This window comes from Pristis pectinata, chromosome 16 (assembly GCF_009764475.1).
Source record: "Pristis pectinata isolate sPriPec2 chromosome 16, sPriPec2.1.pri, whole genome shotgun sequence".
Lineage (NCBI taxonomy): Eukaryota > Metazoa > Chordata > Chondrichthyes > Rhinopristiformes > Pristidae > Pristis > Pristis pectinata.
Genome location: NC_067420.1, coordinates 23096760 through 23110659, shown reverse-complemented (window position 1 = coordinate 23110659; position 13900 = coordinate 23096760). Strand labels below are relative to the sequence as shown.

The following is a 13900-nucleotide window of genomic DNA, read 5'->3' as shown; positions in this document are numbered from 1 at the left end:
AACAACTGGCCAGAAATGTGGAAAATTATCCAGGCATGTACTGTCTTTTTTTGGGGACAGGACAAGTCCAAACCCAGCCAATTAGAACCCAATCAGTTAAGTGACAGAAGGTGTCACTGACAATCCATCATGTTTTTTTTTCTCACTTTCCCAGGGCTGAAATGGTTGCCACAAGAGGATATAGGTTTAAGGTGCTGGGGAGTAGGTATAGAGGAGATGTCAGGGGTAAGTTTTTTCACTCAGAGTGGTGAGTGCGTGGAATGGGCTGCCGGCAACAGTGGTGGAGGCGGATACAGTAGGGTCTTTCAAGAGACTCTTGGATAGGTACATGAAGCTGAGAAAAATAGAGGGCTATGGGTAAGCCTAGTAATTTCTAAGGTAGGGACATGTTCGGCACAGCTAAGGGCCTGTATTGTGCTGCAGGTTTTTTATGTTCTGTTTTATGTTTCACTTACTAATAACCTGATTGCCAATGCAGTTAAGCTTGATTTTCACCAAAATCACTTGGCTCCAGACTTCATTGCAGTCTTAATCTAAACATGGACAAAACAGCGGAATTCCAGAAACAAATCCAGAGCGACTATCTTTGACATCAAGGTTGAATGTGGTATTAGAGGGCCCTGGTAAAACTGATCCACTGAAATCAAGGGGGAAACACTACAGGTCAAAGGGTGCACTGAAGATGTTGTTGAAAGTCAATCACCTGGAGATTACTTCATGAGTGCAACTCCAACTCAAGATGACACACAAAAGCATTCACTTGATTGCAAAATGCACCGGACTTGCACATCAAGACCACTCAAATGCCTCCCAAATCTCTTTCATCAAGACAGATAAAGTCAGGAAATGCATCAGGATGCTACCACTTGCAAGTTCCCCTTTAAGTCACATAACATTGTGACTTGAACATGTTATCATTCCTTCAGTTTTACAGGGTTTGAATCCTGGAACCCTTTGTCCAACAAACACCAGAGGACTGCAATGGCTCAAGCTAACTCATCTCTACTTTCTCAAGGACAATTAGGGATGGGCAGAAAATGCTGACCTGGCTATTAATGAATAAAAACAGTCTAAATCACAACTTTTGATTTATTGTTCTTGTGTGATCAAAAATAGGATACAGATTAACACATAAATAAAAAATTGCAATCTCCCAAGTCTACAGGGGCATAAATTTCGCAGCTCGCCTTCCCAAACCCAACTATATCACCCCTCCGAGCAAAGGCATACCTTTTAAATAATGAGTGCGCTGTTCGAAGTACTCCATTAATCACATGAAAATCTCCACTTTGAAAATGGTTAATCATTTCTGTTAGAAGATGGGGCCACTTTTGTGGAAAATCTTCACGCCCAATTATACTGATGGCGTCACTCAACTGCAGAAGAATATGATGTGAACAAGAAACTAGAACAGTAAATAGTAATTTTTTTTTGTACAAGTAGAAGCTAACAGAGTACCTGTTTCTGAATCTGCTCAGGACTACTCAGCATCAAATTCACAATGTTGGCTTTAATAGCCACCCTGTCTTGTTCACAGATTTTGTTTGGCTCATCTTCAACCTGAAAAATTAAGAAGTACAAGTACTTAGACAAATGACAGTAAATATGATTGTCATTATTGCCTTGTTAAAGCTAATAGTTTAAAAAATACTCAATTACTTTAAATTATTGCTTTTTAATTCAGGTTACTGATGACAAACATTATGGAGAATACTGCAACATTACTTTGGTACTTACTTGTTCTGCCCAATTTATCAGCTGATCAATATCATTTTGCAGACCAAGACTAACCTCACCATCAACAACATTGTGTCATCTGCACACTTACTAACCGTACTACCTCTACATTTACATTTAAGTTGTTAATATACAACAAAGAGCAAGCATATCAGCACCAACCTGTGGTACACTGTTTATTGCAGGTTTCCAATCACAAAAGCAACCCAGACTCCTAATATCAAGTTAGGATCCAATTTGCCAGTTTATCTTGAATCCCATGGGCTATAATCTTTTGGACCAGCCCTCCAGGTAGGACCTTGTCAAAGGCCTTACTGAAATCCATGTAAATCACATCAACCACATTGTCTTCTTCAATCTAGTTATCTCTTTAAAAAAGCTCAATGAAATTAGTCAGACAGGATCTCCCAACAACAAATCTGTGCTATCTAACCCTGATCAACCCCTGCCTTTTCAAGTGTAGATTAATCCTGTCCATCAGAAACTTTTTTTCCAGTAATTTCCCTACTACTGATGTTAAACTAACTGGCCTTTCATTACTTGGCTTATCCCTGCAGCTCCTTTAATAAAGGTACTACATCTGCTGTCTTCCAATTATCTGGCACCTCACCAGAGATTTAAACATCTACCTGGGCCCCAGCCTCAAAGATGTTGCCTAGCTTACATCGAATCAGGCGCTGAGGGTTTCCCTACCTTTATCCCTGCTAAGGGATCTAATACCTTCTTTTTAATCTTAAAGTGACCAAGAATTTCATCATCACAAATGAAATCTCCAACCGTAGTGTCTTTCCCCTCAGTGAATACTGATGAAAAGTATTCATTTGAGACATTGCTCAAATGTTCCAACTCCATGTATAGATTGCCCCTTGGTCTCACTCTTTTCCTGGTAACCATCATTACCGATCACTCCTTTGAAACTTACTGAGTTGTGCTCATCCAGTGACACTTCATTCACTTGCCTGGCTTCGATGCTTGGATTAAGTTGAACACTGCCCATCCCAGCAAAATGATCTATGTATTGGCACAAAAAACTCTCCTGGATGCATTTTTAAAATTTCCATTGCATTTAATCCTTTCACACTAAAGCAAACCCAGTAATATTGGGGAAGATGAAAATCCCTACTGCAATAACCTATACCTAAATACATCAGCTGCAGCACATCCAAGAAATTAACAATATTTTGTCTGGAATTTTCATCTTCTTTCTTATTACATTCATTTCTACTTTTCAACAAACCACAAGGGGAATTTCTGTACACCATCTATATGATTAACACATGACAGAACCCCGACAGCTTACTTACAATTCGCCAATTTCTTTTGATGTAATTCTTGAAAGTTACACTTGAACACACTTTCATGACATTATCTTGAGACTTTTCAACAAGAGTTAGTAGCAGTAATGGGTAATTCTGGTTCCTTTCCACTGACTCGAGGAACTTTTCAGCTGAAAAGCAAGAGCTGTGGTTTAATTGTGTGCTTAGCAAAACAATTTCTCTCACGTCTATTTGCTTAAAAAAAAGGAGTTGCTTCAAAGAACATACAAAAATTGTCCTTTACTCTATCATCTACTCAAGGAAAAGACGCGATTCCCAGACTTGCTCACAGTACTCCATGTATGACCCTATCCGGGTTTTGGACAGCTGCAGCTTAATGTCCATTCCTCATGTCCTATCTCCCAGAAAACAGACTAGCATTCTTTAGTCTTTTTGCCCATTTCCTGTACATGACATTTTAATGACTTATATACATGGAGTCTCAAGTCATTTTTAGATGTCAAAGCTTTCAACCTTTCATTACTTAAAAGTCTCTTTCATTCCTTGGTCCAAAGTGGATGTTCTCATTGATCCTGCAGAAATCTATCTGGCAAACTTGGCCCTATTCTCTTGGACTTAATACTGCAATGACATTGTCTTTCTTTATGTCCTTTGCAATCCAAATATATATCCTTGCAGGAGAGCACAAATCACATCCTGCCAATTGAAGTGCCACATTGTGAACACCAAATGCAGCAGAATGGATTGAAGTAAGTGCAAGTGGATCAATGCTGCATCTGAAAACATTTTGGGTACCTGGAAGAGATTGTTCTTTCACCTCTTCCCTTCCCACCATCCAAGGACCCAAATAGTCTTTAAAGGTGAAGCAGCAATTTATCTGCACTTAATCACTTACATTCAGTGGTCACAATGTGGTTTCCTCAACATAGGAGAAACCAAATGCAGATTACGTGATTACATTGCAGAGGATCTGCATTCAGTCCACAGGGATGACCTTGAGCTCTCTGCTGCCTGCCATTTTAATTCTCCTCTGACCTACTTATGACCCCCTGCACTGTTACAAAAAGGCCCAACTGAGGAACAACAAGTCATCTTGTCTGGGCGCACTGCAGCCTTTGAGACCTAATATTAAATTCTCTAAATTTAATTGTTACTTTTTCCTTCTCTAAATTTAATTGTTACTTTTTCCTTCTCTAAATTTAATTGTTACTTTTTCCTTCTCTAAATTTAATTGTTACTTTTTCCTTCTCTAAATTTAATTGTTACTTTTTCCTTCAGTATCAGAACTGGCCATTTCTAATTTTGGTTCCATTTTTCTCCATCTACCAACAAAGCCTAGTCTGCTGGGCATTTCTAATAGCCATGCCATTTTCAACACTTAACACATACAAAGCTCAACCCAATTCTAACCACCAAAATCACTACATAAATTGAACTGACTTTCAGAAAAAAAAATGAGACAATGAGAAACAGGACAGTCAGTTTAACATGATGAGAACAGTCTGGGTTTAAATTCTCTTTTAAAAGTTAGATCTGACAGTACTAAACTCCTGCAGTACAGCCCTGAGGTCTCAGTGTGTAGTTTGTGGTCTATCTTTGGAGTGAACTTCTGAGCTGGGAACAAGGGGATCAACACTGGGCAAAAGCTAACACTTTAAATAGTTGTTTAAACTCTCTGTGCAAATAAACTGGGTAACACATTTGAACACAGCAATACTCTAAACATTAATCAATGTAAAGATAATATATTTTATGCAAGTAGTGATTTTGAAATAATTGCAGTCAGCCTATCTGAAGAACAATGCACAAACTAAGAATAGATACAAGAGACTTCAATTTGGTATCAAAATAAACAATTACCTGGTCTCCTAACTGCAGGATCAGGGTCAAGAGTCTTCTTCAGAAATTCAGACAAGGATTGTAAATTGGCATCACTGAGATCCATGATCACAAATTCTAAATTGAAAATGTTCATGACATGAAATTAATACCCGACATACAGGAATCCTATATTTGAATCTATTTTCCCAGCAGCAAGTATGCTCAGCGTTCCAAGACCAAAGCCTATAGGAAATTACACAGCAGGCTATTTCTATTAACAAAAAAATGCCAATTGCATTTCCACTGAGGAAATTATTCAGTTTCCATGTTCTTTCAGTCTAAATGAAAAGATCAGAATTTTTTCACGAAACGAAGTTTACAGCATCAACCAGCCACCATCTCCTTACTCAGGCAATCTTAACCAATTCCACTGACCTGGTCTTTCACCATTGCATTGCACCTCCCCTAATTCAAATACTTACCATCCTTTCTTGAAAAGCAACTGTGATACCTAGCTCAACTCAACCCAATGGTAAAGCATCCCAGTTTTCTCCACACTCCTCCGCTTATACTCAATGGTGATTTTATATTGATGACTACAAAGCTGTCCTTTTAAACTCTCAATAAAACAACTAATTTCAATACATCTTATTAGTTATAAACTTGCTCTTCTTCAAAATTGATTTAATATCCTTTGATCATCCAAAAATCTGTTTCAAATACACGCTTGGCTGAAGAATTCTTAAGACTCATTTCTCCTCTCAGTCCTGAATAATGACCCCTTAATGTGAGATTTTGTCCCCGGTTCTAAATACCCCAGCAAGAGGAAACATTCCTGCTGCAACTATTCTGAATGAATTTTGTTTAAATGAGATAGTATCTCATTTTTCATCCTCCACACAACTCACTGCTATCATTAGCAAACTTAGAAATAATACATTTATTTCACCCAAATCACTGAAGGTGAACAGTTGGAACCCCATCACCAATCCATGCATTAATTACTTCCTCCCAATCCATAAATGATTATTTTATTCCCACTCCCTGATTTCTGTCTGATAATCCAAAGTCAAAGTCGAGTTTATTGTCATATGCACAAGTACATGTATGGACAGGTGCAATGAAAACTTATTTGCAGCAGCATCATAGGCACATAACATGAGATATGCAACATTCAAAAGAAAAACATACACTAAACATAAATTATACAAAATTATACAGGAAAGCAAACAATGAGAACAAAAGTCCATTGTAGTGCAAAGTGGTCATAGTGTTGCTCAACTGTAGGTAGTGATTAGGGTTTTGCCAGTTGGTCCAAGAACCAAATGGTTGAAGGGAAGTAGCTGTTCTTGAACCTGGTGGTGTGGGACTTCAGGCTTCTGTATCTCCTGCCCAATGGTATTTGTGAGAAGATGGAATGGTCCAGATGGTGGGGACCTTTGATGATGGACGTTGCCCTCTTGAGGCAGCGCCTCCTGTAGATACTACCGATGGTAGGGAGGGATGTGCCTGTGACATACTGGGCTCAGTCCACAACTCTCTGCAGCTTCTTACGTTCCTGTGCATTTTAATTGCCATTCCAGACCATGATGTAACCAGTCAGGATACTTTCAACAGTACATCTGTAGAAGTTTGTTAAAGTGTTTGGTGACATGCCAAACTTCTAAGAAAGTCACTGGCATGCCTTCCTTGTGATTGTGCTGGACCCACTACAGGTCATCCAATATGTTAACACCCAGGAATTTAAAGCTGCTGACCCTCTCCACCGCTGATCCACCAATGTAGACTCGACCACAATCGCCCTCCTTCCCCTTCCTGAAGCCAACAATGAGCTCTTTAGTTTCACTGACATTGAGTGAGAGGTTGTTGTCACAGCACCACTCAATCAGGTCTCGATCCTGTACGCTGACTCATCACCACCTGCGATTTGTCCAACAACGGTGTTGTCGTCGACAAATCAATATATGACCCCAAATCACATTTGCTCAGATTTTATTTAATGACCTTGTGCAGTGCTTGATCGAAGATCTTCTGAAAATCCGAGTACATCATTATTTCATTCATCTTGTCTACTCTGTTACCAACAACCTCAGAGAAAAAACAATTTGCTTGTCATAAATTCATCCTGACCCTGCCCAATACCATTATTAAGTGTCCTGACACCTTTCTTGCGATTATGGATTCGAGCATTTCCTACTCTACCGGGGTCAGGCTGAACAATGAAGTTCCCAATTTTTTCTCCTTTCTTAAATTGTGGAGTTAGATTTTCTACCTCCTAATCTGTGAGAACCCTAACAGAATTTATAGAATTTTGCATGACAACCACTGTACACACTACCACCACAGTCACCAGTCTTAAAACTTTGGAATACAGATCATCAGGTCCTGGGGTGTTGTCAGCTTTCCATCCCATTAATTTCTCCAAATGCTATTCTTTTACTAATGTTGCTTGGTTTCAGGTTCTCATTCTCTCTGTTCCCATTTTACTTCACTATTTCTGAGAATCTTTAGTGCCCTTTTTCTGTGAAGACAAACAATTAACTTCTCTGCTATTTCCTTATTCCACAATATAATTTCCTTTTTCTGGAGGGCATGTCTTATGAGGATAGGTTGAGTGAGCTAGGGCTTTTCTCTTTGGAGAAAAGGAGGATGAGAGGTGACTTGATAGAGATGTACAAGATGATAAGAGGCATAGATCAAGTGGACAGTCAGAGACTTTTTCCCAGGGTGACAATGGCTAACATGAGGGGGCATAATTTTAAGGTGATTGGAGGAAGATTTAAGGGGGATGTCAGTGGTAAGTTTGTTTCACAAAGAGTGGTGGGTGCGTGGAACGCACTGTCGGCAGAGGTTGTGAGGGCAGATACATTAGGGACATTTAAGAGACTCTTAGATAGACACATGAATGATAGAGAAATGGAAGGCTATATGGGAGGGAAGGGTTAGATAGATCTTAGAGCAGGACAAAATGTCGGCACAGCATTGTGGGCCAAAGGGCCTGTACTGTGCTGTAATGTTCTATAGTCAATTATTAAGGGACCATATTAACATTTCATAACCTTTTCCTCTTTACTCAGTAATCACAAATACAATCAGTAATCAGAAGGAAGATAATCCTCAGTAAATTACTTGCACAATCCACTCTCCCTCCATCAATTTCTTGGTTCTTTGAAATATTCCAGATCCTAAGAGTTACTGTTTTTTTGGTTAAGGCTGAGCCTTTTACTTTGACATAATACCACTTTCAACTTCTCTCATCACCCCCAATGGGGCCACTACCCCTGCTTGGATTTTGTGTCTTAAAGGGGATATTGTATACTAGGCATTCATTGTGATGCTCTCTTTTCTAGCTTTCCGCTCACTTCATTACACTTTGCTGAATTCTGAAATTCTCCCAATTCTCAGGCTAACTGCTCTTTTTAGCAACATCTTAAACCTTTTTTTTCTTTCTTAAAGCACTGAAATGAGCAGACAGACAAATCAAATTTAAATCTGAGAAATGCAAGTAATTGATGCTGGAGGCACAGTTCTACAAGGTGCACAAAGATAGAGAAACCTGGGGGTATATCTGTGACAGTTCACTGAAAATGGCAAGGAACAGTGGGAATGAGTTACAAGTGCATCAAATCCTAAGATTTATGAATAGCAGCATAGGGCACTATTCATAGGGTAAGGGAGTCATGATGAACTTCATGGTTTGGACATTAATAGAGTTATGTCCAGTTCTGCGACCAAGCTAAGAAAAGGCATTTGAGAGTGTGCAAAAAAGATAGAATAGGGTTTTTCTCCCATGAAAAGAGGTTTTTGAGGGTATCTGATGGACGTGTTTAAAATCAAAAACACATTGGTAGAAGTATCAAGAACTAGCAAATATAGAAAGGAGGTGAACAGCAAAGGAACAAGTGACAAGTAACAACCTGTTTTATTCAAACAGCAAGTGGTTAGGGTTTAGAATGCAGTATCAGGTGTAATGGTGGAGGCATATTCAATTGTGGCATTCAAATGGAAGTTGGATAAGTATCCAAAGGAAAGAATGTGCAAGGCAACAGGCGAGGGCAGGGGAGCTGAAACTACCTGGATTGCTCTGGCATAGTGCTACGAAGGACTCAACAGGCCTAATGGTGCTGTAAAAATATTGAGATTCTTTTTATTATGGTTAGACCACATTTCTTACTTCTGTGCTTTCAAATACACTCAATTCTTTGATATTGTGCTGATGTTTAAGGTTTTAATGACAAAACTTTATATCAATAAAACACAATTACTAATACTCTGTTGTACATTATATATAATTTTTGAAGAGTTTAAAATTACTTAATATATTAGCACAATTACAAAAAACTGTACCGTACCATAAATTCTCTTTGATACTCACAGCTGGAATGAAAAAATCATATCAAATATCAGAGTTGGGAAAGTCTGTACCATTAAAGTTGCAGCACCAAATTAACACTCTCAAGGTAGATCTAAGAACACAAGAAAATAGCAGGTGTAGGCCACTTGGCCCCTCATACCTGCTTTACCATTCAATACAATCATGGCTGATCTACACTGCTTTCAATTCATCTTCAGAGCCAGTTCACATCACCCTCAGTTCCTCAATCTTTCAAATATGTTTATCTATCTGCAAATTATTAATTTCCTCAAGTGCTAATATAGGAAGACAAATCACAAAATTGATTTTCAATATTCATTGCAACTGTAACACCATATTAGTCTATTGTCTATTAGCATACATTTCAGTAAAAGAGATGATATTTGGATTACATTCATAGGATCCAAAATACAAGACCATGCCTATGCAATCAACTTACTTGCAAAAATTTAAGAGACAATACAAGAATAACCAGAAATGACAGCGGATAACAATGTTTCTGCACTGACAGCTAATGTATTTGGGATTGTTAAAAAGGCACACCAATGCAATGACAATGTGATGCAAAAACTCAACTGTGGGCAATCCTACAAACAGGCTCTGTCCAAACAATGGAGAATGTCAGCACTGAGCACTGTCCAGATTCTATTGAATTAAACTCCAACGTATAATCTCAATGTTGAATTTCAGGTGATCACGCACATTCTGACGACAAGCATGCTGGACGCAATACCAGAATTTGAAATGACGTGCATATTGTCACACAATGCATGAAACATCCTTGCCTTCAGCTCGACCTCAGTGTCAATGATTGAATCAAGCTACACAACTCAAATAGGGTAGTTAAGGACATTGAGGCTACCTTCTGATTCAATATCAAATTCTCTAACTCTTTTTCCTGACTATATCAGAACTGACCAATTCTGGCTGTTATCCACTTGTAACAAATTTCACGTCATATGTCAGTGATAATCTAATTCTAACCAGCACAGTCCTGTTATAAACAAATTTTAATACAGAAAAAGCATTATCTGCCACTAAATGCCACATTTACCCATACATTTCAGAGATGCTCCTTTTGTTCTAGCCATTCCTCCACCACTTTCCCTGCAACTCTCTCTTTCCACAGATGCTGTCTGACCCAATGACCATTTTCAGAATTTTATATTTTGCTTCACAGATGTCCTTCATAGAACTAAAATCTGGCCTTTGTGTGACTTCAGTATGGATGACTCTGATTCAATCACAATTTACCTGAAATTGCACAAGCACAGCCAAACCCAAACATTCTGTATGAAGTAGGTTTGGAGGCTGTAATGTTACTGGCTTCTTTCAGTCAACATTTTTTTTACATTGTATTTTTTTGGCCTCAATTTTGTTTTTATTTCTGTTGTAAATTATGTCCACTTTTGTAAAAGAACTGCCTCCATGGATACTAGAGTGCAATTGTGTCTCACCAGAAATGACATTTTTGGCATAAAAAAAATATTACCCATGGTATCACTGGTTGTAATAGCACACAAATGGACCAGGAAAACATGACAAAAGACAAGCTTCTAAGAGACCTGCGGGATAACGGCTTCTCTCACATGTATCAAAGCCACTCTTTAACTTGAAAGTCATAGACCTCAATATTTTTTTGACAGACATTTAATGGCATAAAATGGGCAGGGAAACTGAGGGTTCCAAGGAAGACGCATGAAAACTAATTCTCCCTCCACATGCAGTTTGATCTTATTTTTTTTGTAGGTTTTGATTTTATCATAAAATCAGAATTTGGTCACTACAGACCATTTACAATGCATTTTATTATAAACTTGCAAGAACATCCTACTTCTACATATTACAATGCTGAAGTAGGCACTGATACTAACCGCTGTAATCTGTGAAAGGGGAGTTATGAGGCTTCATTCTGAACAAGGCCCTGGACCTGAAGGCCACTCTAACATGCTAAATGAAGCTTATCCGATTGACAATGAGTTCAGCCAATTGCGAAGACGACAGAGCCAACGTTGCCCGCGTAGCCACCAATCACCGCTGCCGTGAGAAATAGGCAGGTTTGGTTGAGAGGAAGGCGTTCACGCCCGGCTGACGCATAAGGTCCGGGCCGCCGATCTACCGAAGGCTCAGGAACCGCACCCCCACCCCCTTAACAGAACCACCAGAGGTACCCAAACACCAGCAGCTGCTGGGCCCAGGAGCCCCACCGGCCCGCTCAATGTGCCCCTGCGACAACCATGCAGCATCAGCCCTGTTGGATTTAAACACCGCGAAACACAGGCAGGCTTCTGAAACACCGACATCCACACATAGATCAGTCCCATGAGTTCATGGAAAACCACTGAAACAGCAAAAATTCAGACACAACAGGACGAGGCGACGTTCCCACACCGATCTGCTCTACCTTTTGAATCAAAGCGACTTCAGTTGCACAAGCTCGCCTCCCAGTTCAAACACAAGGAAAATGGCGCGCTGCCTCGCACAAGCATGCGCACTCCGCCGGGTCGGTCACTCCACACTCACGCATGCGCACTACGCCAGGTGGGTCACTCGACATCACGTGTGCGCGCTGCGGAGGACAGCGGGCTCCCACATCACGCATGCGTGCTGGGCTGGACCGCGGACATAACCGCGCATGCTCACTGCGCCGGGTCAGCCGCTGACGCTGAGAGCCCCGCTCTGGGTCACGTGTGTGTGAATGAAAACCGGCGCTGCTGTGATCCTGAGGTAAAAACATGAAATGCTGCAGATACCCAGCGGATCAGGTAACATCCAGTAAAGAGAAACAACGATTGGCGATGTCAGGCAGCATCCAGAGCACGTATGGCAGCTGGTCTGCTGAATACGTCTAGTATTTTGTCTTTATTTCAGATTTCTAGCATTTGTAGCGTTTTTTTTAATTTCATTCCACGTCGAGGTTGACAGTTGCCTGAGCCTGCTGATGTCTTACTAAATGGGCAGCTTTTTCTCATTGTAATATGGACAGGGCTTACGGATGCACTAGACCCTACCACACTGAGGTGGTACCGAGTCATTACTCGGTAATGACTTCCTCACCCCGAAAAGCATCCGAATCGTGGCCGTCCACATAAATACCTGTTTCCCTCAGCAGGTCAACGACAAAGTCAATCTTGGCAGATCCAGGAAAGGCAAGTCCATACTTATCACATAGGTGAACAGTACTTGCTGGTAGATGATCCTGATGCCAGTCTCCAAGAGGCCTTGAATGGATGGTTAGCCATCACCTTGCACTACTGCAGACTACATTGCGAACTTATTCCGGTGCTGTTAAATTGATAGTTCAAGGATTTTGATTCTGTGATGCATAAATGATGTGGATATGTTTCTGAATCAAGATGGTGCATAACAGTACTCACAAATAGTGGTGCTCCCATGTAATTGCTACCCTTGCACTCCCAGCAGATGGAGTTCATAGGTTTTGGTGGTATTGTCAAAGAAGGCTAAGCATATTACTGCAGTGAACAATGCAACAAGGAAACCTTTGGAAGAGGCGAGCCATTAATTTTCATGAGTCCCAGTACTCCTTCAAGAGAGTAAACCCTCACAAGGCGTCAGGCCCTGACAGTGCACCTGGCAGGGTACTGAAAATCTGTGCTGACCAAATGGCTGGAATGTTCAAGGACATCTTCAACCTCTCACTGCTGCAGTCAAAGGTTCCCACCTACTTCAAAAGGGCATCAATCATACCAGTGCCCAAGAAGAGCAGGGTGAACTGCTTCAACGACTATTGCCCAGTAGCACTCACATCTACTGTGTTGAAGTGCTTTGAGAGGTTGATTATGGCTAGTATTAACTCCTGCCTGAGCAAGGACCTGGACCCGCTGCAATTTGCCTACCTCCACAACAGGTCTACAGCAGACGCAATCTTACTGGCTCTCAACTCTGCTTTGGAGCACCTAAACAACAGCATAACATACTTCAGGCTGCTGTTTATCAATTACAGCTTGGCGATTAACACCATCATAAGTTAAGATAAGATCTTTATTAGTCACATGTACATCGAAACACACGGTGAAATACATCTTTTGCATAGTGATTTTTTGGGGGGGGCAGCCCGCAAGTGTCACCACACTTCCGGTGCCAACATAGCATGCCCATAACTTCCTAACCTGTACGTCTTTGGAACGTGGGAGGAAACCGGAGCACCTGGAGGAAACCCACACAGACATGGGGAGAACATACAAACTCCTTACAGACAGTGGCCGGATTTGAACCCTGGTCGCTGGCGCTGTAAAGCATTACGCTAACCACTATGCTACCGTGCATCATTCCCTCAGTTCTAATCAAGAGGCTTCAAAACCTGGGCCTCTTTACCTCCCTCTGCAACTGCTCCCTCGACTTCTTTATTGGGAGACCACAGCCAGTGCGGATTGGTCGTAGCATCTCCTCCTTGCTGATAATCAACACCGGTGCACCTTAAGGATGCATGCTTAGCCCACTGCTCTGCTCTGCACTCATGACTGTGTGGCTCGACACAGCTCTTTCTTTCTTTTTCAATCTTTTTCTTAGTTTTCAAATTAATACAGATTAATATATAACATCAATGTTTGTACATGTAATACAAAGGGATCAAGAGAACAATCATGGCATAGATAATCATAAAGAACAATAAAATATTTTTAAAAATCCGTAGATCCCACAATCTCTTAATAAATGAATATAAAAGAAA

The 13900-nt window shown here is 40.5% G+C and overlaps 1 protein-coding gene across 1 annotated transcript in view; it reads right to left on the bottom strand.

The window, feature by feature from the left end:
• cse1l (CSE1 chromosome segregation 1-like (yeast)) overlaps positions 1 to 11706 on the bottom strand; it is a 34087-nt gene extending 22381 nt beyond the window's left edge. The window contains 5 exon segments of the mRNA XM_052031149.1: positions 1231 to 1376; positions 1459 to 1560; positions 3042 to 3184; positions 4875 to 4970; positions 11615 to 11706. Coding sequence (XP_051887109.1) covers positions 1231 to 1376; positions 1459 to 1560; positions 3042 to 3184; positions 4875 to 4959 — 476 coding nt within the window. The 5' untranslated portion in view covers positions 4960 to 4970; positions 11615 to 11706.
• Positions 11707 to 13900: the final 2194 nt, after the last annotated feature.